This window comes from Thunnus thynnus, chromosome 7, assembly GCF_963924715.1.
Source record: "Thunnus thynnus chromosome 7, fThuThy2.1, whole genome shotgun sequence".
In the NCBI taxonomy this organism is placed as follows: Eukaryota; Metazoa; Chordata; class Actinopteri; order Scombriformes; family Scombridae; genus Thunnus; species Thunnus thynnus.
In genome coordinates, this window is record NC_089523.1 from 35344071 (window position 1) to 35367854 (window position 23784).

Genomic DNA, 23784 nt, shown 5'->3' on the forward strand with positions numbered 1-23784 from the left:
ATGAATTTAGATTAGTGAAAACAATGCAATCCAAATCCATCCAGCTCATTATTGGAAAGACAGAGTCAATCACTGCTCATACACTTAAAGAATAATACAAAATAATTAAAGATGGTTAATTGATTGTGAGAATCAATCAAACAATAATTGTTGGGTATCACAGGAGCTGAAGGGAAGTTTTAATGAAAGGAACATTTTCTTTTGCAATGTTCAGTATTATTTTCTGATCAAAGAGAACTTGAAAGCAAAGATAGATTTAAAAAGTAAGATAAGAATATTTTCGAGGCCTAAATGCAGTAACAGCCAGTGAAAAGGAACTTGACACTTCCTGACACATGCTGATCGCTTGGAGGCGCTGTGAGATGCTTTTACTCCCACTGCAGTCAGCATCAGCACAAATCAATCCACTGCATGTTATTGTTTTACTCTTCACACCTGTATATTTTACTACATTACTATGTAGTCTGATGCAATAGTGTTTTATTACTGTATTTGTTCTACATGTTGCATGTTCTTGTGCTACTTTTATTCTATTCTAACTTATTTTAACTTATTTTATACTTGCTACTGCTGCTACATATTTATTTCTATAAGCAGAGACCTACTCTGCCTGTACAGGTCGTCTATTTCACATCAATGTATTTCTTGTGTACAAGTGTTAAATTGTTCCTTGAGGAGTCACTAGAGGAAAAGTCAGCAGGTCGATCACCTTCAGAGAGTTTAATTTAAATGTGTTTAGTTGAGGATTATACTACACAAAAATCACTAGTGGAGCAGAATTACAGATTAATCCACAAATGAACAAACAAACAAAAAATAAATGTTTTCATTAGTTACTGAAGGTCGACAGGAAACAGTGAGAAGATTGAGCAGCGTGTGATTCACTTTCAGCCTTTATTACCAAGATCTTTGTTTACATTTCTGTTATTATATGTAAAAGCTATAAACATGTGAAACAAATATTATAAATCTGGTCAGTCTCTCTTCCATGCAGTTTGTCCGGTGGATGATGTTTAAAGCACAGTAAAGTTTGTAACAGCAGAGTTTTTAAATTAACGTTCAAACAAACCATACAGTCATTGCAGGTATTCAAAAGTGTGTCTGATGTAGATCAGAGCAGCACATCCGGGCGCTTTGGCCTCGCATCGTGGCCCGACCCCCCTGCGGGTGAAAACAGTCCCTCTAGTTTGACTGGCACTAAATGCAAATTCCAACGTCTTTGCTAATTCAATAGCATAAAATAAGAAAACCATAATGATTTTTAGCTATTAGGAGCCAAAATCCTTTTCTAGTCAAATAAACAATTATGTTATTTCATTGCTGATCAACCATCGGCATTGTTATATAGAAAAAATAAAGAAATAGGGACTGATGAGTGGAAAAGTCTGCTAGCTGCTAGGCTAATTTATACAATGTAAAATGCCATAGACCTATGCTAACAATATTAGCATGTTACAGGCTAACATTAAATGAGGACTTCCTTGGCTTTCCAGTATGTTCTATGTACTGCTACTACTACTTCACACAACTTTAACTTTTAACACTATAACTGTAGACTTTATCCTTAACTAACATGTGTTTGTACGTCTGTGGCAAACATTTCATCACAGGTTAGTTAATCTAACAACAGATCTCTTCTTTTACAGTCCATACCTCTTCAGGGAAGTAAAGAAATTCGTGCACTGGGTTTTTTTTATTGTTTGACATTCACAATGAGACACAGCAGCGTTTAGTTTGTCCAGCTTAGCTCTGGCACTTTTACAGCAGTAGTTTTCACCCAAAAGGGAGCGTGGTTGTCTTGGCAACAGGGAAGTGATGTATGCCCGCTCTCATCTATTTAGTTTTGAGGTGTTTGAACATTTTCATACATGAGACAAAAGACAGAAAGACTTTTGCTGCAGTCGTGTTCACTTCCAGTACCTCCAGGAGGTTCATGTTATTCTTGTGGAGGCCTGATTTAAACCTTGTGTGCTGCTATTTTAGGTGTTTGATTGCTCTCTGAGGTCTTTGGGCTTCATGCAGCAAAGTTTTACAAAAGTCTAGAAACTAGGACCATGGCCCTGTCGAGTTCTGATGTTTTGGGATCATCGCAGAGCTCTTTAAGTGTACACAGTTATGTTTAGAGCACTTGTCTTGTAGATCTTGAAAAAGTCTAGAAAAAGTCTTGAAGATCTTCAACAAGTCTAGAAGACTTGTAGATCTTGAACAAGTCTAGAGGAAGTCTTGTAGATCTTGTTTACAAGATCTTGATTACAAGATGTCTGTGAGATCTGCACAAGATTTACAAACGTCTCCTGGACTTCGACAAGATCTACAAGAATTCTTGCAGAACACTTATAGGATGTTTAGAGGAGTGACTTAATCCTTGTAGATCTTGTACAGGTCTAGCAGAGGTCATGTTTCTCCTTCAAGATCTCACAGATGTCTTGTTGGTCTTGTAGTGCTTTTGTAGGACCTGTAAGGATTCAACACAGCTCTAGTAGATCTAGACCTCTTGCAGAATGCTTGAAGGATTTAACATGACTCTTGTAGGTCTTGTAGACCACTAGCTGGCTGTGTAGAGGTCTTTCAGATCTTTCAGAGGTCTTGCAGATTTAGTCTAGCAGTTGCTCTTGATGTGATCTTGCTGACACCTTCTAGGTCTTGTAGACCTCTTCTAGAGTTCTGGTAGACATTTAGCAGAGGTTTTGCAGCTCTTGTAGAAATCTTGTAGACATTGTAAAACTTTTACACCTCTGGCAGGGCTCTTGTAAGGTGGCTTAGAGATTCAGCACAGGCCTTGTAGATCTCACGATGGTCTTGTAGATCTGTCAGATATGGATGATGAGTTACTGGGAAGACATCCATCACAAAGTCCACTTGTTCTTAATTTCAGCAGCTGCCTGGTGTGTCTGGTTCCTCTGGGATCTCCTTCAGGTTTGGTGGGGGGGAGTCACTCTGTGGTGGTGAGGGTCTGGATCCACGTTTTCGCAGCTCACTGGGCGCGACGTCCTCACCAGGAATCATGATTTTCCCGAGAGACTGGAAGCATAGAACACAACACTGGAACCAAACTATGACTGAAACTACAAAATCTGTAATTACACACTGTGAAAATCTATAATATACATTAAAACATTAACTATAACTAATATTACACCAAACTAGAGCAACATAATTTAACAAATCTGTTTTATTTGAGTGTCTGTTGAAATTCCATCGTTCTTGTTCTACCTGGTTTTCAGCCAGCGCCTCTTTAGCCATGTAGTGCTCCCTCTTGATCTTCAACTCCACCTCCTCGGGGATGTCAGGGACCATCATGTCGATCAGATGGCCGAAGAAGAAGACCACATGCTGAGGAAGACAGGGAGAACCTTTATCAGGTCACAAACTCACCTGCAACCAAACTGTGTCTCGTTCTCCTGCTAACTAATCAACATCTCATAAAGCATGTAAGTGTGAGCTGTAAATTCAGACTTTTGTTTTTGCAGTAGTGTAAATGCACCAGCTGCATCTGTTTAAACCTGTTCAGTATGCCCTGCCCCCCACTGCAGTGTGACGGACCTCGAAGATGATGACAAAACTGAGTCGTATGGCGAGGAGGTGAAAGTACTCTGGCAGGTACTCTCCGTTTTCATCCCTGAAGCCGCGATACCTGCAGACAGAAACAACAACAATGCCAGCAATGTCATCATCAATAATCAAGTAATCAACTAACATTTGTGCCACATGGACTCCCACCATGTGTTGCTGTAGTTCCAGCAATGTTGCCTACCTGCAGGATGTATGTTGGTGTTGCTGTGGATGCGTGGAGGTGTTGCCTACCTGCAGGATGTATGTTGGTGTTGCTGTGGATGCGTGGAGGTGTTGCCTACCTGCAGGATGTATGTTAGTGTTGCTGTGGATGCGTGGAGGTGTTGCCTACCTGCAGGATGTGTTTTCGTGTTGCTGGCTGTAGTTGCGTGGAGATGTTGCCAGGGTGAAGTTGATGAAGCCGCTCAGTGAGCTGTCTCTAGTATAGCGGTAGTAGAGACGAGGCAGAAAGGACGAGGTGAACGCTATGAGAAAAGCCTGAAAACACAAAACCAGAGTGAGTTTTGAAAACAGGCGGATTCTCCTGGCTGCTGATTGTCTGATTGAAGTGACAAAGTCTCTGATTGGTCCTGACAAAGACAGACATGCAGGAACACGTGAGTCTTACGTTGCTGAGGATGGCCATGTGTGTGATGAACTGCAGGATGGGGAACCAGATGCCGATGTCCTGAGCTCGCTCCGCCACCGGGCGGCGATATTCAGTCACAAACTTCTGAGCGTCCAAACGTATCTCCACCCAGTTATTAACGAGAGCGAAGAGAGGAGCAAGAGGACACGCCGCCACAAAGACGGTGATGAAACCAAACTGAAGGACTGAGGAGGATTTACAAGGAGGTTAAATTAAACCAGATTTATGTAAAACACTACGTCTCCCAGGATGCTTTAGGCCACAATTCTCTCGTCTGTGGTTGAGCACCGGGAGTATAAATCCAACACTCACCCATCTCCAGGTACTCGCTGAAGAGTCCCTCACAGACCAGCAGCTGGTAGTCTGCCTCCCAGGGGAAAATCTCCTCTGTGTCTTTCACCTCCTCCTTCACCTCCTTCTCCCCCCTCTGCACCTCCTTCTCCTCTAGCCTCGGGCTCAACTTCCTCTTCTGCCACCACGCCATCAACTTCCTGCCAAATAATGAGCCCACCTTCAGTTTCATTTAGAAAACAAAACTCACCTACATGTTTATTAATTAAAAGGTCACATGACGGAGTCCCGACGACAACCGTCATGAGGTCAAGATGAAGATTGTTGCACAGTTTTCCTATCTTATCTATCTCTAAATATGTAGTTCTAACAAAATATCATCTTGTTCCCCAAGTTATAATCTCTCATTCTCTCTCAGTGAGTGTGTGTGTGTGTGTGTGTGTGTGTGTGTGTGTGTGTGTGTGTGTTGTTTACGGGCTGATGAACTCCTGGATGTTATTGATCAGCTGTTTTCCCACCATGATGACCAGCAGCTCCTGGGCCAGTTCAATAAGACATCCACCTGCTCCACACTGTAACACACACACACAGTATATAAACACATTTATATACAACAGTTTCTCTTTTTCTTTTCCTGCTAGGTGAAATCATCATCATCATCATCATCAGTAAAGCAGTATAACGGACTCACTTCTTCGTTGCGGACTCCAAACAGAGTGTGGTAGTTTCCGGGGTAACCGACGAACCTGACAGACATCAAACCAACAGTTTTAGTTTCATCATCAGCTTGCAGGAGGCGCTGTGCTTCTGTCAGCTCACCACTTGGATCCCAACTGAAATAACTCAACAACGTTTGGACGGATTGCTGTGACATTCGTTTCACACAGTCATGTTCCCCTCAGGATGAACATTAATAATCTGATCTTCTGACTTTTCATCTACTGCCGTCATCTGGTTAAACTGTCTTTGGTTTACGAGCAAATACCTGCAAAACTAATGACATTCCCATCAGCCTCAGTTGTACTTTGTGTTTACTGTTAATTAACGGGACAGAGTGAAGAAACAAAACAAGAAGGAAAAATGAAAATGGAAGAATAAAAGGCCTGTTCTGATTGGTTGGACTTGTGAGGCCTGTTCTGATTGGTTCCAGCTGTGCTCACCTGCCTTTGAAGAAAGCGATGTAAACTGGAGACGAGTAGAAGTTGACGAACTGGAAGATGAAGACTTTGAGGATAAACATGTCTTCGTATTTAGTCTGAGTGCGATGCATTTCTGACATAAACACACAAACAGCATCGTCATGTGACTGAACATACACACTACACACAAAATACACACTGGAAATACAGAATAAATGCACACTGCACTTGCTGACATTCAAAGTTCATTCTTAAGAAAGCAAAGTCCACTTAGTAGCTATTGTGGAGCTTTCAATCATATCACATGAACTTCTTTAGCACATTAAAGGGAGGGTTCACAATTTTTCAAGTGTGTCTTAAAAATGTAGAGCAAAAATGCATTTAAAAGTCTGTGTGAAGCTTCTATTCAGCTTCAGCAGTCTGAGTTAGTCATATCAAGTGGATATCTGACACATTTACAGTCTTTTTAGCATCAAATTCCCTCTTTGTGTTTCCTCGGACAGTGTTTCCCTGTTGAGCTGCAGGTGGAAGTATAGTAACAAAAAGAGGAACTTTGGCACTAAAAAGACTGTAACGTTGAAAGATATCTACTTGATTTGACTCATTTGGACGCTGAAGCTTCATATTAGCTTTACATTCACTAGCCAAAGCCTTGTGCACCAGTTTCTCTCTTGTGTAAAATGTTGTAGTGTTTATTACTTGTAGCTGTAGTATTAGTAATAAATGTGTATGTAACTAAAGTGAACTTGTTTGTGTTTTCTTGTGCATCTCAGTCACTCAACCTTAAAAGACCTATACCCTCGCAAAATCATAATTATGATTAATAACAATCATAATTTTAATTGACCTCTCTTGTGTGGCCAACAAGGAGGATTATTTCCCTGTTATTACACCTGCTCTAATATGAGTTATGTCACTGGATGAGTAATTTCATGTTGGAGTTGTGCACTATAATAACTCATAATTCCCCAATAAAATCATAAAGCTATTTCAGTGCACAAATTCCTACATTTTATTATTTCATTATTATTATTCCCTTACTCTTATTATATTTTTGTTATTCTATGTTGTGTTTGTGGGAGCAAACGCAAGGACAAATTCTTTGTATGCGGCATACTTGGCTAATAAACAGATTCTGATTCTGAAAACATGTTTTAAGACAGACTAGAAAAACCATGAACCCATCCTTTAAGGACTTCTTCTTCTTTCTTTGAATGTTTTCATTCTCTAAAAGTGACGATAATAAAATGACCATAATGTGGCAAATGTGGCAAAAAAAGTGTAAAACTGGGGGTGAGGATGAAGGCGTGACTCACCCCAGCGGGTGAGGATGTGGGCCAGCGAGGTGTAAACCCGAGACAACATGAGGATGACCAACAGGTTCAACACCGATCCTGAAATACTGGCGATCCTCCCAGCCTGAGTGTAGAAAAGCGAAGCGTTCAGGTTGATTTTAAAAAGTTATGAATATGAATAACATTGTGTCCCTCAGGGAAGTGTCCTGGAGCCTGTGTTTTTTTTAATTACATCTTATTTATATCTGTATTCACTGATTGTCTGTTTACTTGTGTTCAGCAGAAAAGTCTGTAAACACAACATCTGACATATTATTAGCTTATAAAGTGGTTAACATGTTAGCAAACAGCCGCAGCAGATACAGCCCTACATGATCAGGTTTGGTCTCCACCAACTCCTGAGAAAAATATCACAAACAGACTGGAGGTGGGAGGAAGCTCTTGTTTGTACTCACAGCGACACTGAAGAAGGTATTGTGAGACCTGTAGATGATGATGCTGAGGATGGTGCGATACAGAATGATGGCGATGAGGAACATCAAGACGACCACCACCTGAAACAGGAAGCGCAACTTACTGATTCACAAACACAACCTGTGTGAAAGCACATTCAGTCTCAAATCCTGGTTTTCTTTCTGACATTTGGAATAAAGACGTCAGGTAAACGTTCTTCCATGTCATCAGTTTAACGGCCCTGGCCGTAGTGCAGATCTGTCTGTCTGATTGGCTGGTTCGGTGGGTTCGGCCTGGGGAGTGTCTACTGCTGATTGGTCTGCTGCTGATTGATTTTTAAATAGTTTGTGAGTATTTTGCACAACTTTTCTAAACAGATATCTCAGATTTATTTTCTTAGTGAATTTCACTGACGCTGTAGAAGTGAGCTGCTACTGTCTGTTTTCTCCTGTTTTTGTTTTATCCGAGGGAGTTCAGTTCAGTACATGTCTTTGTTTGTTGGTTTGTTTCACCTGGTTAATCAGCCCTTCTTGTGGACATAGATTCCTTTGTTTGTTGCTTTGGCCTTGGTTCACCCTGAACACTATTGCTTCAGTTTATATTCAGTTGTTTTCACTTGTAGCATCATCACTTTATACAAATAAATTTTATATTTAATGTAACTTTCTGTTTAGACTTTGGTTTGGGGACTGGGGAGGGAACGACTTTTAATTTAAGTGGTGCTCCCCTAGAACGGGGCGTAACAATCACGCCTTTCATATCAGAGTGGTGTGAGGTCAGAGGTCAGGGGTTAGAGGTCAAGAGTCTCACCATGATGATGATGACCATGCAGCCGGTCAGAGTTCTGTTGATTCGTTTATTTTCAGGGAAGTAAGGTTCCTCTGCTCCGGTCACCGGGTTCCTCATTGTCATTGGTGCCATGGCGGTGAACTCTGGCCGAGGTCGCTCCTGTGGGGGGGGGGGGGGGGGGGGGGGGGGGGCAGGGATCAGAGGTCACATTTTAACCAACCAATCACTGCAGTAGCTGAGTCAGCTGATTCACACCTGTGAGTCAGGTGTGAGTCAGGTGTGAGTCAGGTGTGAATCAGGTGTGAATCAGGTGTGAATCAGGTGTGAATCAGGTGTGAGTCAGGTGTGAGTCAGGTGTGAGTCAGGTGTGAGTCAGGTATGAATCAGGTATGAATCAGGTGTGAATCAGGTGTGAGACAGGTGTGAGACAGGTGTGAGTCAGGTGTGAATCAGGTGTGAGTCTGGTGTGAAACAGGTGTGAATCAGGTGTGAGTCAGGTGTGAGTCAGGTGTGAGTCAGGTGTGAATCAGGTGTGAATCAGGTGTGAAACAGGTGTGAATCAGGTGTGAGTCAGGTGTGAAACAGGTGTGAAACAGGTGTGAAACAGGTGTGAATAAGGTGTGAGTCAGGTGTGAATCAGGTGTGAATCAGGTGTGAAACAGGTGTGAAACAGGTGTGAATCAGGTGTGAGTCAGGTGTGAAACAGGTGTGAAACAGGTATGAGTTAGGTGTGAGACAGGTGTGAGTCAGGTGTGAGACAGGTGTGAGACAGGTGTGAGTCAGGCGTGAGTCAGGCGTGAGTCAGGCGTGAGACAGGTGTGAAACAGGTGTGAGACAGGTGTGAGACAGGTACCTCGATGTCCATAAACTCGGAGCAGTCCCAGCGGTGAGACAGAGTCGAACAGGTTCTCTTCCAGTACTCCAGGAAGGTGACGGCCCACAGAGACATGAAGACGCTGAGAAACACCGTCCCTCCATTATCAAACAGAAGCCCCGCCTACACACAGACACACAGGTCAGGTGTGAGACAGGTGAACAGACAGACAGACAGACAGGTGAACAGACAGACAGACAGACAGACATACAGGTGAACAGACAGACAGACAGACAGACAGACAGACAGACAGGTGAACAGACAGACAGACAGACAGGTGAACAGACAGACAGACAGGTGAACAGACAGACAGACACACAGGTGAACAGACAGACAGACAGGTGAACAGACAGACAGGTACCTTGTAGGTGAAACAGATGCTGGAGTAGTTCCAGTAGGAGCAGATGTTACAGGTTGGACACATGATGAAATTATTTCCACTGTTACACACCTCCATCCTATACACACACACACACACACAGAGTTATTATAATAATAGTATTATTTACCTGTAATTAATTAATTAATTAATTATTATTTGTAATCTCATTATAAACACATTTACTAGTTAAATGTGTCTTTGTGAGTGTGGATCAGGCAGCTCAAACAGTGCGGGAGGGACTGGTGTTAAACAGAGATGTGTTCCTTTTACATTATAATATTTTATCACATTTTACAATATGTTATTTGAATTTAAAGGAATAGTTAGTATGTTTTGTAGCGGGGTTGTATGAGGTACTTATCCACAATCAGTGTATTACCTGCAGTAGATTTGGGTTGGCATGCCCCTCGAGTACCCACATGGAAGCTAAGCAATGTCACCTAAAAAAATCAATATCAGTTTGATTGTTTGCTATATTTAGAATATCATGTTAATAAGCTTGTCCAGTCCTGTTTCCTTCAGTTAAGAAATATTGCAAAAATAAGACCTATATCGTCCTCTATTGATCTCAAATGATCCATCCACACTTTCATTTTCTCTCGGCTAGACTAGTGTAAGCTCCTCTACACCTGCCTCAGTCAGTCTGCTCTAAAACGTTTGCAGCAGCCAGACTTCTAACCAGAACCAGCTGTAGGTCCCACATCACCCCTGTTCCTGCTTCCCTCTATTGGCTTCCTGTAAAATTCAGAATCAAGCACAAGATCCTGCTGATTATGTATAAAGCACTCCATGACCTCGCCCCTACCTACTTTTCTGACCTCCTCATTCCACCTCTCGACCATCATGGTCCTCAGATCTCAGCCTTTTATCTGTCTCCCGCACTAAGCGCAAAACAAAAGGTGACTGCACATTTGCACTCTGTGGAATCATCTTCCACAATCTATTAGATCTGCTGAATCTTTGGACTGTTTTAAATGGCGCCTAAAAACCTCTGTGCCCTGTTGTGTTTTATACTGTAAACTACACTATTTTGTTAATCTATTTTTTAAAATTTTTTTGCATGTGTGTTTGTTTGTGAGGCGCTTTGTAACTGCGTGTTTTTAAAAAAGTGCTATATAAATAAAACTTTACTCACTTAATTTAGAATATTTTCACTGCTTTACCTTGCCATCAGACAGCCCTTTCCTTTGGCACCACATTTTCTCAACTGTAGATGCATGCTGTGCACTGTATTATTATTCTGACCCAAACAGCTGATCTACTGCAGGTAACACACTGACTACGGATAACTACATCACACAACCCCATTTCAAAAAATCCAAACTATCTTTAACCTTAACTTCACTCGGCTTGTGGTCTGTGTCAGCGTCATATATGTTGTCAGTTTCATTTGCATGCACACTAGGAGTGTACCTGAATCCAAATGCATAATTGGCAAAGCACAAATAGTGGGTTTTTCACAAATATTTATTTTGTACAAATATTTAAAAAAAAATGGGTTTGTTTTTGCGAGAAAACAAACCCATGTCAGATACCAGCATGCAGGTCGGTTACATCACTATCTCAGTGTCTCTCCTCTGCTCCGCTGTGTTGTCTATCAGCAGGTCTCAGTGAGGGGAGTCACATCCACCTGCTACATGACGCACATTTCCTTATTTGGACATCAGTCCTGGAGTTGGGGGTGTTACACAGAGATAAAGCTGAACTACTGACAAACGCAAACTGCTCCCAAGGGACTCTCCATAACCTGTTGTTCCTCTTCTCCTTTCCACAAAGCAAGAATCACCTTTGAAGTTCTTCCCTACATGTTCCAGGCTGTGCTGTCTGTGTGTTATGGGTGTATAAATAGGTAGAGGTCTGTCTGCAGGGAGGCGATGGGTAAAGTTTTATCTCAGTAGTCAGCGCAGTTATCTATGATCTGGGAGACTCCAGTTCTAGACCTGGTATGGGGACGTCGTCCTTCATAAGGTAGTTTATTCATGAACACTTTAATATCCTAAAATTAAAAGCTTAATAAAAACAAAAACTGGATTTTTACACATATTTCCACCTTTATTTGAATACAAACACAAATATAAAGTAAAGCTGCAAGCAGTGATGAACGGGCCCTCGCACCCTTGCGCATGTCGGGCCGCGGCGCAATCGAAGGGCTTCTGTAACGGGCACGTAGATGTTTTCAGACCTATACTGACAGGTCTGACTTTACTAATTTACTCATTTTCATCAAGTCTTTTTTTTTTTTTAGAAAAGTAAAGACTTTTAACCCACATGACCTGGTGAAAGTGTGATTGACATGTGTACTGTCAGGTGTGTAGAGACAATAAGTAACTGATACTCATATATTTGAATGGAGAGTGTGAGTGAACCGCTAGGTGCTCGGGCTGCAGTACAGAGCTACAAATTTAGTTCTGATTTTATTTTTCTGCAGCACTTTATCACTAAACTGTCACTCTCACTCCATGTTTTCCCTTCCCCTCATAGGTCATCCCCACTACTGAATTATAAAAATAAGACCTATAATTACTGTAAAATAAATGATAATAACACCAAACTTCATACAAAGTTTGTATATAATGTACTGTATGTATATAGGCCTTTCTGTTGTATCCTACAAAAATGAGCTGCATTCAACGCCCACACCAGTAGCAGCTGGTTACTCATAAAATTGGGCAGGACAGGAGGAAAACCAACAAACCACATCAAACTATATCATTGTCCCACCTGATGAAATCAGAGGGGTGGGGGGCAATTTTATATGCCAATAAAACAATTTGCTTTTAAAAACAAAAAACCCTGAGTGGTGTAAAGGCTGCTTCTTTAAAGACATTTAGCATATACATGTTGTTTCTAAACAAAGAAGAGCTCATTTTAGCCATGGACTGGTTCAGATGTGTGATTTTACCAACTTTATAGTATTGTTCTGTTGTGACAACAGATTTATGTTCTCATCAAAAACAGACAAGATATCACATGATTTACATGTGTTTCCTGTGTATTTTCTTAGTATACAGAAATATATAAAGTACCACAAAGCTTATAATGTGATACAGGAACAGATCAGTGCTGAATACTAGAAAGACTGAGCACTAAAAACATTCACAGATCTAAAAGTGTAGGTTCACTTCAGAAAGTATTAATGCATGTATCAAATACATGACTTACACACTCTGATCTATGTGCACGACATACAAAATATAGTCTACAAAGCTGACATGTTAACACTAGGGGTGCAACGGATCACAAAACTCACGGTTCAGATTGTATCACGGATTTGAGTCAAACAAATAAAACTTTGTTTTCCATTTATTCTGTAACACACTTACAGCAAGGAACTTTTGCCCAAGATGTCCAATGTTTAAATAAAATAAAATAAAATATATAAAATATTCAATGTTCAATTATTGCAATATGAGGCATGATACCTTCCTCTTTTAAACACAGTAGTGAATGAAACAGCCTCTGTTCACATCATCAAAAGTTGATGATAACTTAGAAATATGAACACACGTCTTGTCCTGCAGCTTGTTGACTGAGCCACCAAACAAACATTCACCGCTAACATCAGTTAGCAGCTAGATGCTAATTAGCTGCTCAGCTGCAGCACATTAAACAGCGTGTAAACACACCTACAGATGTCACTTCAGACCTGTTAGATGCCCTTTGGGCTCAGGCCCTAATAATTTTGCTGCCTCATCAAATATAAATACAAAAACAGATACTGGGCTCTCTGCACATCCCTAATGCCCACTGTTATGAGTCTTATGCTGGTTTTAATGGATTGTGAGATACTGATGACAATGATGCCATGAATTTCTCAACTAGATTTTTCTGAGCCCTCTGAATGACTTTACTGACCTGTTAAAACAAAGCTTGAGTTTAAAAGAAACAGTTTGTACTTACGCGGGAACATCAGTTGCCACGAGCCAAAACCCAACCAGGAAGATCAGAGTCCCAACGAAAGACGCTGGCAACAACCAGCCAGTGTAGAAACCTACAGTCAGAAACAGTTACCATAGAAACCTATGGTCAGAAGTAGTTACTGTAGTAACCTACAGTCAGAAACAATTGCTGTAGTAACCTATGGTCAGAAGTAGTTACCATAGTAACTACAGTCAGAAACAGTTACCATAGTAACCTATGGTTAATACAGTTACCGAGCCAGGCAAAGTAAAGTGCTATCTTCTCTCCGAAGTACTCCCTGATGTGGTCCAGAGGTTGGTAACGTCTCCAGCAGGTCCACTTGGCCCAGTACGCATACAGGATTTGTCTGAGACCCAGAGACTGGGGGGGCACCGGTGGGGTTGGCAGCTGGTATCCACCCTGTTCAGTGTAACAACAGAATATTAGGCTGATAGTCATCAGAGCCAGGAGGTCAATATGAATCATTAAAAGTTCCATCGTACTGTAACGGACTGAGTTCATGTTAGTGTTAAATGTTGTGATGGTTCTGTGAGAAATGTTAGTTTACTTCAGACATTTGGTCTGCTGAGTTGCAGTACTGATATTTCCAGACTGTCAGTGAACATGTTGTTATCTTAGATGCTGTTAAGCCTGTCTGTCATCTGATCTACCTGTAACAGTGATCAGCGGGAGATAACCCAATCTGTAATTGGCAAGGAGTTAAGGGGGGTGGTGCTTCTTCTTCCTGTTTTGGCATTCGGAGTTTAGTCGATGCTTTGAGAGGCTAAGTGTGAGAGGCTAGTGAAGAGTTATGGCAGTTCTTTTGTTGTTTTTTGGCTTTGGGTCAGTGTTAAGGGGTCAGCATCAGGAGCTCACCTCATGCAGCGGGTATGCAGCGGTGAAGACCTGCTCACTCAGCAGCCGGTCGATCCCCACCCTCCCCTTCTTCACTGATCCGTACGGAGTCCTGGCCAGGATCTCATACAGCTGGAGGACAGAACACAGTCACTGCAGTGATGCACACTGGACTAAAACAAGTGCCCCTCTGCTCGGTGTTAAAACTGTAGTGCTGATGTCTTCCTGGTGTTTCAATGGAGCTAAGCCAGCAGTTTCCCCCTGCTTCCATTCTTTGTGCTAAGCTAGGCTAACCATGTCTTTACCTACTTATTAAATGTTGTGCTGTCTTTTTAAATATCAATAAAGTTTAATAGAAAGCACAGGATGCCTCCCTGAGGGACGCCACATGTTACTGACTTTACATTTCTATCAGTTTTAGTCTAGTCTGCTGCGGTGAGTCACACCATCATCACCATCCTCTTCATCCTCACGTAGTCTTAAACTTTTGACATAAAATAACTGTCACACTTTAGTTTTTGTATATTTGTATATTTGTCACAAATGAGGATTGGACAGTCAGGTGAAATGAGAAGGTAATTTAATGCAAAAGCAAAAACTAGAGCTAGTCTAAACCAGGTAACATATTCAAAGTGGCAACGCAGATAGGCATGTGATAAACAGGCAAACAGGCAAAAAGGTTCAGATAAAGGATCAGGATCAGATAGGATCAGGATGGCTAGAAAGCAAGTGTTCTATAAAGCAACTTCACCGATCTGGCAAAGAACAAAGAGAAAGAACCAGTACAAACAGTGAGGAGCTGATAAGGGAAAGGACAGCAGGTGCAGACAGTTCCTGAGCGGGGACAGGTGTGTAGACGGGGAAAGGAGGGAACCTCCGAGGGCGTCTGGTGGACAGCTTGAAGACGGCAGGTCTGGGGAGTTGGAGGAAAGAACATGGCCTGGGAGAAATGAGCTGTAAACAGAAAGAAGACAATTCAGAGGGCCGGAGAAGAGAGAACGTGGCTGCAGAGAAGAACTGAGGAGCAGATAGTGACTGGATCATGACAATAATGTCATCTCTCCTCCTTTTTGTTGACAAATATATTTCAGAGCTTTAGTTGAGTTTGACCTGTTGAGAGAGAACAGGAGGGTTCACAGAAAGGTGGTATGTTCCTTTAATTATCAATGAGGTTTGAATTAAAGCACAGAGGCTCCAGGATGCTTCTCTGAGGGACGCCACAAGTTATTTACATTTCTATTAGTGCTTTTAAAATGTTTAAATTTGAAGTTTTTGTCTATTTTTACTGAAGATAATTTAGTCTAAATGTAGTCAATGAATTAATTTGATTTATTTAGTCCCATTAGTAACTTATTGGTCAAGTTTAGTATGTATAAAATATTTTAATGTGACTTTTAAATAAGTAAAAACATCATGTTTGTTGTGATCACATCATGAAACATTTCTCTGTATATTTTGTATAAAATGTGTTATTTTTGTTTTCATGTTGTTGATAAACTCACTATTTCAGGTTTTTAGTTGAGTTTATTTTTAGTCGTCTGTTTAATTATATTTTCTGCAAATGTTATTTAATTTATTTTTTAATGATTTATTATTATTATTGTGTGTGTATGTGTGTGTGTTTACAGTGTGTGTGTGTATGTGTGTGTGTGTGTTTACAGTGTGTGTGTGTGTGTGTGTGTGTGTGTGTGTGTGTGTGTGTGTGTGTGTATGTGTGTGTGTTTACAGTGTGTGTGTGTGTGTGTGTGTGTGTGTGTGTGTGTGTGTTTACAGTGTGTGTGTGTGTGTGTGTGTGTGTGTGTGTGTTTACAGTGTGTGTGTGTGTGTGTGTGTGTGTGTGTGTGTGAGTGTGTGTGTGTGTATGTGTGTGTGTGTGTATGTGTATGTGTGTGTGTGTGTGTGTGTGTGTGTGTGTATGTGTGTGTGTGTGTTCTCGTTTTTCTATCCTGGTGGGGTCCACAACCTGACATATCACTCACACCGTGGGGACCGATTTTTCCCGTGGGGACCGACTCCCGGTCCCCACAGGCACGAGCATTGCAATCAATAGAAAAGAGGTTCCTGATGTGCCTGGTGACGTTTTTTTGAAAAAAAAAATTGGTCCCCTGGGGGGTGAATTTCACTTCTTTGTGTATGCCCTAGAGGTCACACTCGGTACTGCAGTGTGTGAATTTGCACTGGTGGGGACCTTTTCCTGACGTGTGTGTAACTGTGTGAAAGTGTGTGTATCATATAATCTTCATATTTCACAGAAAATATGACCGTCTGTGCAGTTTAATGTGATTAGATTTTTATGTTATCAAATTACTTTTTCTAAAATCAACAAGGGAACACATTTAATCATTAAACTTCCTTTCAAAGCGATTTTATTCTTTGGAAGAAACTAATAATGACATTTTTGTTGGCCTGAAGTAAACAAAAAATATAAATTAATAAATACAAGAATAAACAATTATTTGTAAATAAATAAAAGGTCTATTTTTGTAATGTTTCTGATATTTATTTTGTTTATTGTGCCCCACATACTTGGAATAAGCTTCAACAAAACTTTAAGTTGATCTCATCTATACTGCTGAGACAATTCCAAGTTTTAATTTCTAATTTTATTAATTGTAACTGTCAATGCTTTTATTATTTTTATTTATTTTTTGTTCTCATTGTCAATCCCTACACTTTAACTTTTTAGCATTGTTAATTTTATCTTGTTTTAAAATGACGTAGACATGTATTGTTCTTTTATTTCTATTTGATTTTAGTTGTGTCTGCATTCATTGTATGTCTGTACCTTGGCACCCTTGAAAATGAGGGTTCTCCCTCAATGTGTTCTGAGGTTTTAAAATAAATGTAAATAAATTAATATTCATACAAACCGAGGCAGTTAGCCATGTACTGATATTTATATAAACTGAGGCTACAGTGAGAAGCAATGTGCTGATATTTAGACAGACTGAGGCTACAGTGAGAAGCAATGTGCTGATATTTAGACAGACTGAGGCTACAGTGAGAAGCAATGTACTGATATTTATACAGACTGAGGCTACAGTTAGCCGTGTACTGATATTTATACAAACTGAGGCTACAGTGAGAAGCAATGTACTGATATTTATACAAAATGAGGCTACAGTTAACTGCAATGTACTGATATTCATACAAACTGAGGCTACAGTTAGCCGTGTACTGATATTCATACAAACTGAGGCTACAGTGAGAAGCAATGTACTGATATTTATACAGACTGAGGCTACAGTTAGCTGTGTACTGATATTTATACAAACTGAGGCTACAGTTAGCCGTGTACTGGTATTTATACAAACTGAGGCTACAGTTAGCTGTGTACTGATATTTATACAAACTGAGGCTACAGATGGAAGCAATGTACTGATATTTATACAAACTGAGGCTACAGATGGAAGCAATGTACTGATATTTATACAAACTGAGGCTACAGTTAGCTGTGTACTGATATTTATACAAACTGAGGCTACAGTAAGAAACAATGTGCTGTTATTCATACAAACTGAGGCTACAGTTCGACACAATGTACTGATATTCATACAAACTGAGGCTACAGTTAGCTGTGTACTGATATTGATACAAACTGAGGCTACAGTAAGAAACAATGTGCTGTTATTCATACAAACTGAGGCTACAGTTCGACACAATGTACTGATATTTATACAGACTGAGGCTACAGTGAGAAGCAATGTACTGATATTTATACAAAATGAGGCTACAGTTAACTGCAATGTACTGATATTCATACAAACTGAGGCTACAGTTAGCCGTGTACTGATATTCATACAAACTGAGGCTACAGTGAGAAGCAATGTACTGATATTTATACAGACTGAGGCTACAGTTAGCTGTGTACTGATATTTATACAAACTGAGGCTACAGTTAGCCGTGTACTGGTATTTATACAAACTGAGGCTACAGTTGGCTGTGTACTGATATTTATACAAACTGAGGCTACAGATGGAAGCAATGTACTGATATTTATACAGACTGAGGCTACAGTTAGCTGTGTACTGATATTTATACAAACTGAGGCTACAGTTAGCTGTGTACTGATATTTATACAAACTGAGGCTACAGTTAGCTGTGTACTGATATTCATACAAACTGAGGCTACAGTTCGACACAATGTACTGATATTTATACAAACTGAGGCTACAGTTAGCTGTGTACTGATATTTATACAAACTGAGGCTACAGTAAGAAACAATGTGCTGATATTCATACAAACTGAGGCTACAGTTAGCTGTGTACTGATATTGATACAAACTGAGGCTACAGTTAGAAACAATGTACTGTTATTCATACAAACTGAGGCTACAGTTAACTGCAGTGTGCTGATATTCATACAAACTGAGGCTACAGTTAGACACAATGTACTGTTATTCATACAAACTGAGGCTACAGTTAACTGCAGTGTGCTGATATTCATACAAACTGAGGCTACAGTTAGACACAATGTGCTGATATTCATACAAACTGAAGCTACAGTTAGAAGCAGTGTGCTGATATTCATACAAACTGAGGCTACAGTTAACTGCAGTGTGCTGATATTCATACAAACTGAAGCTACAGTTAGACACAATGTACTGTTATTCATACAAACTGAGGCTACAGTTAGACACAATGTACTGTTATTCATACAAACTGAGGCTACAGTTAGACACAATGTACTGTTATTCATACAAACTGAGGCTACAGTTAGACACAATGTACTGATATTCATACAAACTGAGGCTACAGTTAACTGCAGTGTGCTGATATTCATACAAACTGAGGCTACAGTTAGCTGTGTTGTGATATTCATACAAACTGAGGCTACAGTTAACAGCAGTGTGCTGATATTCATACAAACTGAGGCTACAGTTAGAAACAATGTGCTGATATTCATACAAACTGAGGCTACAGTTAGCTGTGTTGTGATATTCATACAAACTGAGGCTACAGTTAGAAACAATGTGCTGATATTCATACAAACTGAGGCTACAGTTAGCTGTGTTGTGATATTCATACAAACTGAGGCTACAGTTAGACACAATGTACTGTTATTCATACAAACTGAGGCTACAGTTAGAAACAATGTGCTAATATTCATACAAACTGAGGCTACAGTTAGACACAATGTACTGTTATTCATACAAACTGAGGCTACAGTTAGACACAATGTACTGTTATTCATACAAACTGAGGCTACAGTTAACTGCAGTGTGCTGATATTCATACAAACTGAGGCTACAGTTAACTGCAGTGTGCTGATATTCATACAAACTGAGGCTACAGTTAGACACAATGTACTGATATTCATACAAACTGAGGCTACAGTTAACTGCAGTGTGCTGATATTCATACAAACTGAGGCTACAGTTAACTGCAGTGTACTGTTATTCATACAAACTGAGGCTACAGTTAACTGCAGTGTGCTGATATTCATACAAACTGAGGCTACAGTTAGAAACAATGTGCTGATATTCATACAAACTGAGGCTACAGTTAGACACAATGTACTGATATTCATACAAACTGAGGCTACAGTTAGACACAATGTACTGTTATTCATACAAACTGAGGCTACAGTTAGCTGTGTTGTGATATTCATACAAACTGAGGCTACAGTTAGACACAATGTGCTGATATTCATACAAACTGAGGCTACAGTTAACTGCAGTGTGCTGATATTCATACAAACTGAGGCTACAGTTAGAAACAATGTGCTGATATTCATACAAACTGAAGCTACAGTTAGAAGCAGTGTGCTGATATTCATACAAACTGAGGCTACAGTTAGAAACAATGTGCTGATATTCATACAAACTGAGGCTACAGTTAGAAACAATGTACTGATATTCATACAAACTGAGGCTACAGTTAGCTGTGTTGTGATATTCATACAAACTGAGGCTACAGTTAGACACAATGTACTGATATTCATACAAACTGAGGCTACAGTTAGACACAATGTACTGATATTCATACAAACTGAGGCTACAGTTAGACACAATGTACTGATATTCATACAAACTGAGGCTACAGTTAGACACAATGTACTGTTATTCATACAAACTGAGGCTACAGTTAGACACAATGTACTGTTATTCATACAAACTGAGGCTACAGTTAACTGCAGTGTGCTGATATTCATACAAACTGAGGCTACAGTTAGAAACAATGTGCTGATATTCATACAAACTGAGGCTACAGTTAGACACAATGTACTGTTATTCATACAAACTGAGGCTACAGTTAGACACAATGTACTGATATTCATACAAACTGAGGCTACAGTTAGCTGTGTTGTGATATTCATACAAACTGAGGCTACAGTTAGACACAATGTACTGTTATTCATACAAACTGAGGCTACAGTTAACAGCAGTGTGCTGATATTCATACAAACTGAGGCTACAGTTAGAAACAATGTGCTGATATTCATACAAACTGAGGCTACAGTTAGACACAATGTACTGTTATTCATACAAACTGAGGCTACAGTTAACTGCAGTGTGCTGATATTCATACAAACTGAGGCTACAGTTAGACACAATGTACTGATATTCATACAAACTGAGGCTACAGTTAACTGCAGTGTGCTGATATTCATACAAACTGAGGCTACAGTTAGAAACAATGTACTGATATTCATACAAACTGAGGCTACAGTTAGCTGTGTTGTGATATTCATACAAACTGAGGCTACAGTTAGACACAATGTACTGTTATTCATACAAACTGAGGCTACAGTTAACAGCAGTGTGCTGATATTCATACAAACTGAGGCTACAGTTAGAAACAATGTGCTGATATTCATACAAACTGAGGCTACAGTTAGACACAATGTACTGTTATTCATACAAACTGAGGCTACAGTTAACTGCAGTGTGCTGATATTCATACAAACTGAGGCTACAGTGAGAAGCAATGTACTGATATTTATACAGACTGAGGCTACAGTTAGCTGTGTACTGATATTTATACAAACTGAGGCTACAGTTAGCCGTGTACTGGTATTTATACAAACTGAGGCTACAGTTAGAAACAATGTGCTGATATTCATACAAACTGAGGCTACAGTTAGAAACAATGTACTGATATTCATACAAACTGAGGCTACAGTTAACTGTGTTGTGATATTCATACAAACTGAGGCTACAGTTAGCTGCAGTGTGCTGATATTCATACAAACTGAGGCTACAGTTAGACACAATGTACTGATATTCATACAAACTGAGGCTACAGTTAGCTGTGTTGTGATATTCATACAAACTGAGGCTACAGTTAGACACAATGTACTGATATTCATACAAACTGAGGCTACAGTTAACTGTGTTGTGATATTCATACAAACTGAGGCTACAGTTAGACACAATGTACTGATATTCATACAAACTGAGGCTACAGTTAACTGTGTTGTGATATTCATACAAACTGAGGCTACAGTTAGAAACAATGTACTGATATTCATACAAACTGAGGCTACAGTTAACTGTGTTGTGATATTCATACAAACTGAGGCTACAGTTAGCTGCAGTGTGCTGATATTCATACAAACTGAGGCTACAGTTAGACACAATGTACTGATATTCATACAAACTGAGGCTACAGTTAACTGCAGTGTGCTGATATTCATACAAACTGAGGCTACAGTTAGCTGTGTTGTGATATTCATACAAACTGAGGCTACAGTTAGACACAATGTACTGTTATTCATACAAACTGAGGCTACAGTTAACAGCAGTGTGCTGATATTCATACAAACTGAGGCTACAGTTAGAAACAATGTGCTGATATTCATACAAACTGAGGCAACAGTTAGACACAATGTACTGTTATTCATACAAACTGAGGCTACAGTTAACTGCAGTGTGCTGATATTCATACAAACTGAGGCTACAGTGAGAAGCAATGTACTGATATTTATACAGACTGAGGCTACAGTTAGCTGTGTACTGATATTTATACAGACTGAGGCTACAGTTAGCTGTGTACTGATATTTATACAAACTGAGGCTACAGTTAGCCGTGTACTGGTATTTATACAAACTGAGGCTACAGTTAGAAACAATGTACTGATATTCATACAAACTGAGGCTACAGTTAGCTGTGTTGTGATATTCATACAAACTGAGGCTACAGTTAGACACAATGTACTGATATTCATACAAACTGAGGCTACAGTTAGAAACAATGTACTGATATTCATACAAACTGAGGCTACAGTTAACTGTGTTGTGATATTCATACAAACTGAGGCTACAGTTAGTGTTGACACAAGAGGCACATCTGGATGGTGTTTTGATCTAACTAAGAATGATCCACTAATTTCCTGCAAATCAAGGACACAGTACACAGTAGTATTGTCTTTTGTGAGGCAGAATATATGATAATGGCAGCAACCACGCAGGAGAGACTGTATTTTGTGCCAGCCTGTATAAATCTACAAGTGGAGTTTGTGGCAGTATGTAATTATTTTATAGAATAAAGCTGTTTCTAACGCTAATAACTGTACTACTATTACACTACTAGTAGTACAGTACTTCTACTTCTTTTACTACTAAGTGTCAATGCAACTATTACTGTATTTCAACCACTTAAGCAATTTCAAATAACTACAAATTTAATTATACAATTCTCATTTTGTATCTGATATTTAAAATTAAATGAAATTAAATTAATTTAAATTTCTTACATTTTGTTTGAAGTAAGCACGCATATCTTAAGAAAATGTAGCCTTTAGTTACATTAGAAAAGACAGAACAATGGTCAATACATGCAGAATATGGCAGTCAACTTTCTACATTATTAAGTAGCAATGAATGATAAAATTTCTGCAATGACTCAAAGAGGTGAGAGAGAAACACACCTTTCCTGACATTTGCGGTCCCCACCTTATCTATGCCCATCCCCCATCCGCCCTGGTCACACGGTTTCAGCTGCTGACATTCAGTAGAAACAAGCAGCAGCACGCACGATAGCAGCACGGACGATAGCAGCACGCACGATAGCAGCACGCACGATAGCAGCACGGACGATAGCAGCACGGACGGACGGAGACGAGGACGGAGACGAGGACGGCTGACAGCAGAAAAAGAGCGAACAGATGAAAACTAAGTAAGTACATGAAACTTTTTTTAGTTATAATTAGTTAGGGTAAGTACTGTGGCTAAAGTGTCTGCAACCAAAAAAATCACACGTTTTATATTAGCATGTTTGCTAATGCTAACGTGACCTAGCTTATAACCGGACGATATTGTTAGCAAACTGTATAAGTTTGAGCTGGTCTTTGAGCATTTTTATGGTTATGACTTCCTTTTTACTGCTTACTTTTACTTAATTGGCCTCAGATAACTTAATTTATTACTGTTATATTGAGGGGTGCGGGAGGAGTGCGGGCTGAGGAGAGGAACAGGAATGTTTAATCAGCATTTTCACCTGCTGGAGCCATCAGTAGCTAGCATTAGCTAGCTACTGATGGCTCCAGTGATGAGTAACTTAACTTACAAGGATAAATTATTTTATTTATTTACAGACTTAAAGGCATCACACACCTTAACAAGCAGAAGCTGAGTTATAGTTAGAGCATACCTTATTTTTT

At 39.8% G+C, this 23784-nt stretch overlaps 1 protein-coding gene across 1 annotated transcript in view; it reads right to left on the reverse strand.

Moving 5' to 3' along the window:
* Positions 1-613: 613 nt before the first annotated feature.
* Positions 614-23784, reverse strand: part of ano7 (anoctamin 7) — a 46164-nt gene continuing 22993 nt past the window's right edge. The window contains exons 8-24 of the mRNA XM_067595722.1: positions 14201-14311; positions 13579-13744; positions 13325-13415; positions 9404-9500; positions 9022-9165; positions 8190-8327; positions 7382-7480; positions 6948-7050; positions 5653-5764; positions 5184-5238; positions 4967-5064; positions 4514-4692; positions 4181-4386; positions 3905-4050; positions 3544-3634; positions 3214-3333; positions 614-3021 (exon numbers count right to left, since the gene is read on the reverse strand). Of these exons, the coding sequence (XP_067451823.1) occupies positions 2872-3021; positions 3214-3333; positions 3544-3634; positions 3905-4050; positions 4181-4386; positions 4514-4692; positions 4967-5064; positions 5184-5238; positions 5653-5764; positions 6948-7050; positions 7382-7480; positions 8190-8327; positions 9022-9165; positions 9404-9500; positions 13325-13415; positions 13579-13744; positions 14201-14311 (2106 nt within the window). The 3' untranslated portion in view covers positions 614-2871. The remainder of the gene's footprint in view (positions 3022-3213; positions 3334-3543; positions 3635-3904; positions 4051-4180; positions 4387-4513; positions 4693-4966; positions 5065-5183; positions 5239-5652; positions 5765-6947; positions 7051-7381; positions 7481-8189; positions 8328-9021; positions 9166-9403; positions 9501-13324; positions 13416-13578; positions 13745-14200; positions 14312-23784) is intronic.